The sequence below is a fragment of the Mandrillus leucophaeus genome, unplaced genomic scaffold, assembly GCF_000951045.1.
Source record: "Mandrillus leucophaeus isolate KB7577 unplaced genomic scaffold, Mleu.le_1.0 Scaffold624, whole genome shotgun sequence".
Taxonomy (NCBI): Eukaryota; Metazoa; Chordata; class Mammalia; order Primates; family Cercopithecidae; genus Mandrillus; species Mandrillus leucophaeus.
The window spans coordinates 292732-294305 of NW_012106742.1; the positions used below are offsets into that span (position 1 = coordinate 292732).

A 1574-nucleotide genomic window follows, 5' to 3' on the forward strand; every position below is an offset into this window, starting at 1 on the left:
GCTAAGAAAAGTAGGAGGGGTCCACTCCAAGTGGCAGGGTGCTGAAATGGGCTAGGACCAACAGGACACTGACTCTAGGTTTATGACCTCTACATAGCTGTCCCACAGCAGCTGGGTGCCCACCTCCAGCCTCCCATGTGAGCCTGTCCTTATGTATAGTGTCCAACTTCTGCTTCTAGCAGTCAAGTGTCTTCCCCAATCCTAATGTCCCCTGATCATGTCTCTAGCGACTTGACTATCTCTTGTTTCTTGGGACTGGGGCCAGCCTCTCGTCTGCCCACTTCCCTCTCATTAGTCAGATAGCCCCAAAAGCTCTATCTTTAGCTCCCAGAGAATTTTTTGGTCCTCAGTACTTCCCTTCCCCATTCCTTCCTATTCCCCACAACTGGGGGAGGGAAGGGAGAACAGGGGCACCTGATCATCAATCTCCCCTGCCCCTCTCTTGAAGCACCCTAGATTTGGATGAAGAGCAGGCCAGTGAGTAGGGCAAAGCCTGCTAGGAGCAGGATGACCTTGAGGATCCTTTGTTCAGAACTGGCCAGCTCCTGGGGCAGGATTTCCAGAAAGGTGATATAGAGAAAGGTGCCAGCTGCCATGCCCTCTAGCACAGACTGAGCCAGCTGGTGCAGAGGTCCCGCCGACTCAGCCAGAGCTGCACCCAGCCCGATGCCTAGAGGTGTCATGCATGAGAAGAGGATCCCACAGCCAGCCACCACCTGTGCCCTAAGGTGGCTCTGCAGCAGCCGCAGGGACAGGCTGACAGCCAGGATGCCCTTGTGGAGCAGCAAAGCCAGGCACAGCTCCATCGCCCGAGCCCGGTCTTGCTGTAGCCCCACCGCCAGTCCCTCAAACACAGAGTGGAGGGCCAGGGAGAATACCAGTACACAGGCACGCAAGGCTGAGGGGCTTGCTGGGGCTCCACTCGCCTGTGGAATCCCTGGCCCATCATGCCAATGCTGCGGCCCACCATTCACTGTTCCCAGCAGAGCCCTTGTTTCCTCAAGAGGTGACAGCCCTGACTGCTCCTTGTAAGCCAGTGTGATCTGCTCCATCACCAGGACCAGGAAGAAGCCCATGGCCAGGATGAACTCTTGCAGCGGGAACTGGAGCTGTGGGCAGAAGCGGCAGCAAAACGTTCAGGGAAGGAAGAGTGAGATGCAAAATCTGGTGGAAGCCCAGTTACACAGACTTAGGGTCCCACACAGATACAGGGCTACTCTTGGTCACACAAAGATAGAGTGAATTGGTAACACTGATACAGAATGATACACACACACAGATTATGGTGTCACTCACAGTGTTACATGTAGACCAAAGTTTCTCAGCTTTGGAACTATTAACATTTTTGGGCCAGCTGCGGTGGCTCATGCCTATAATCTCAGCACTTTGGGAGACCAAAGCAGGCACATCACTTGAGCCCAGGAGTTTGAGACCAGCCTGGCCAACATGGTGAAACACCATCTCTACTAAAAATACAAAAATTAAGGCCGGGCGCGGTGGCTCAAGCCTGTAATCCCAGCACTTTGGGAGGCCGAGACGGGCGGATCACGAGGTCAGGAGATCGAGACCATCCT

At 54.5% G+C, this 1574-nt stretch overlaps 1 protein-coding gene across 10 annotated transcripts in view; it reads right to left on the reverse strand.

Annotated features, from left to right (window-relative positions):
- The window catches only part of SLC39A1 (solute carrier family 39 (zinc transporter), member 1), a 27707-nt gene continuing 26133 nt past the window's right edge, over positions 1-1574 (reverse strand). For 9 of the 10 annotated variants that reach the window (XM_012000304.1, XM_012000305.1, XM_012000303.1 and 6 more), the window contains one exon: positions 7-1109. In XM_012000304.1, coding sequence (XP_011855694.1) covers positions 453-1109 — 657 coding nt within the window. In that variant the 3' untranslated portion in view covers positions 7-452. Of the gene's footprint in view, positions 1110-1574 lie in introns of all 10 variants that reach the window. The other variant, XM_012000299.1, reaches the window with a different exon arrangement.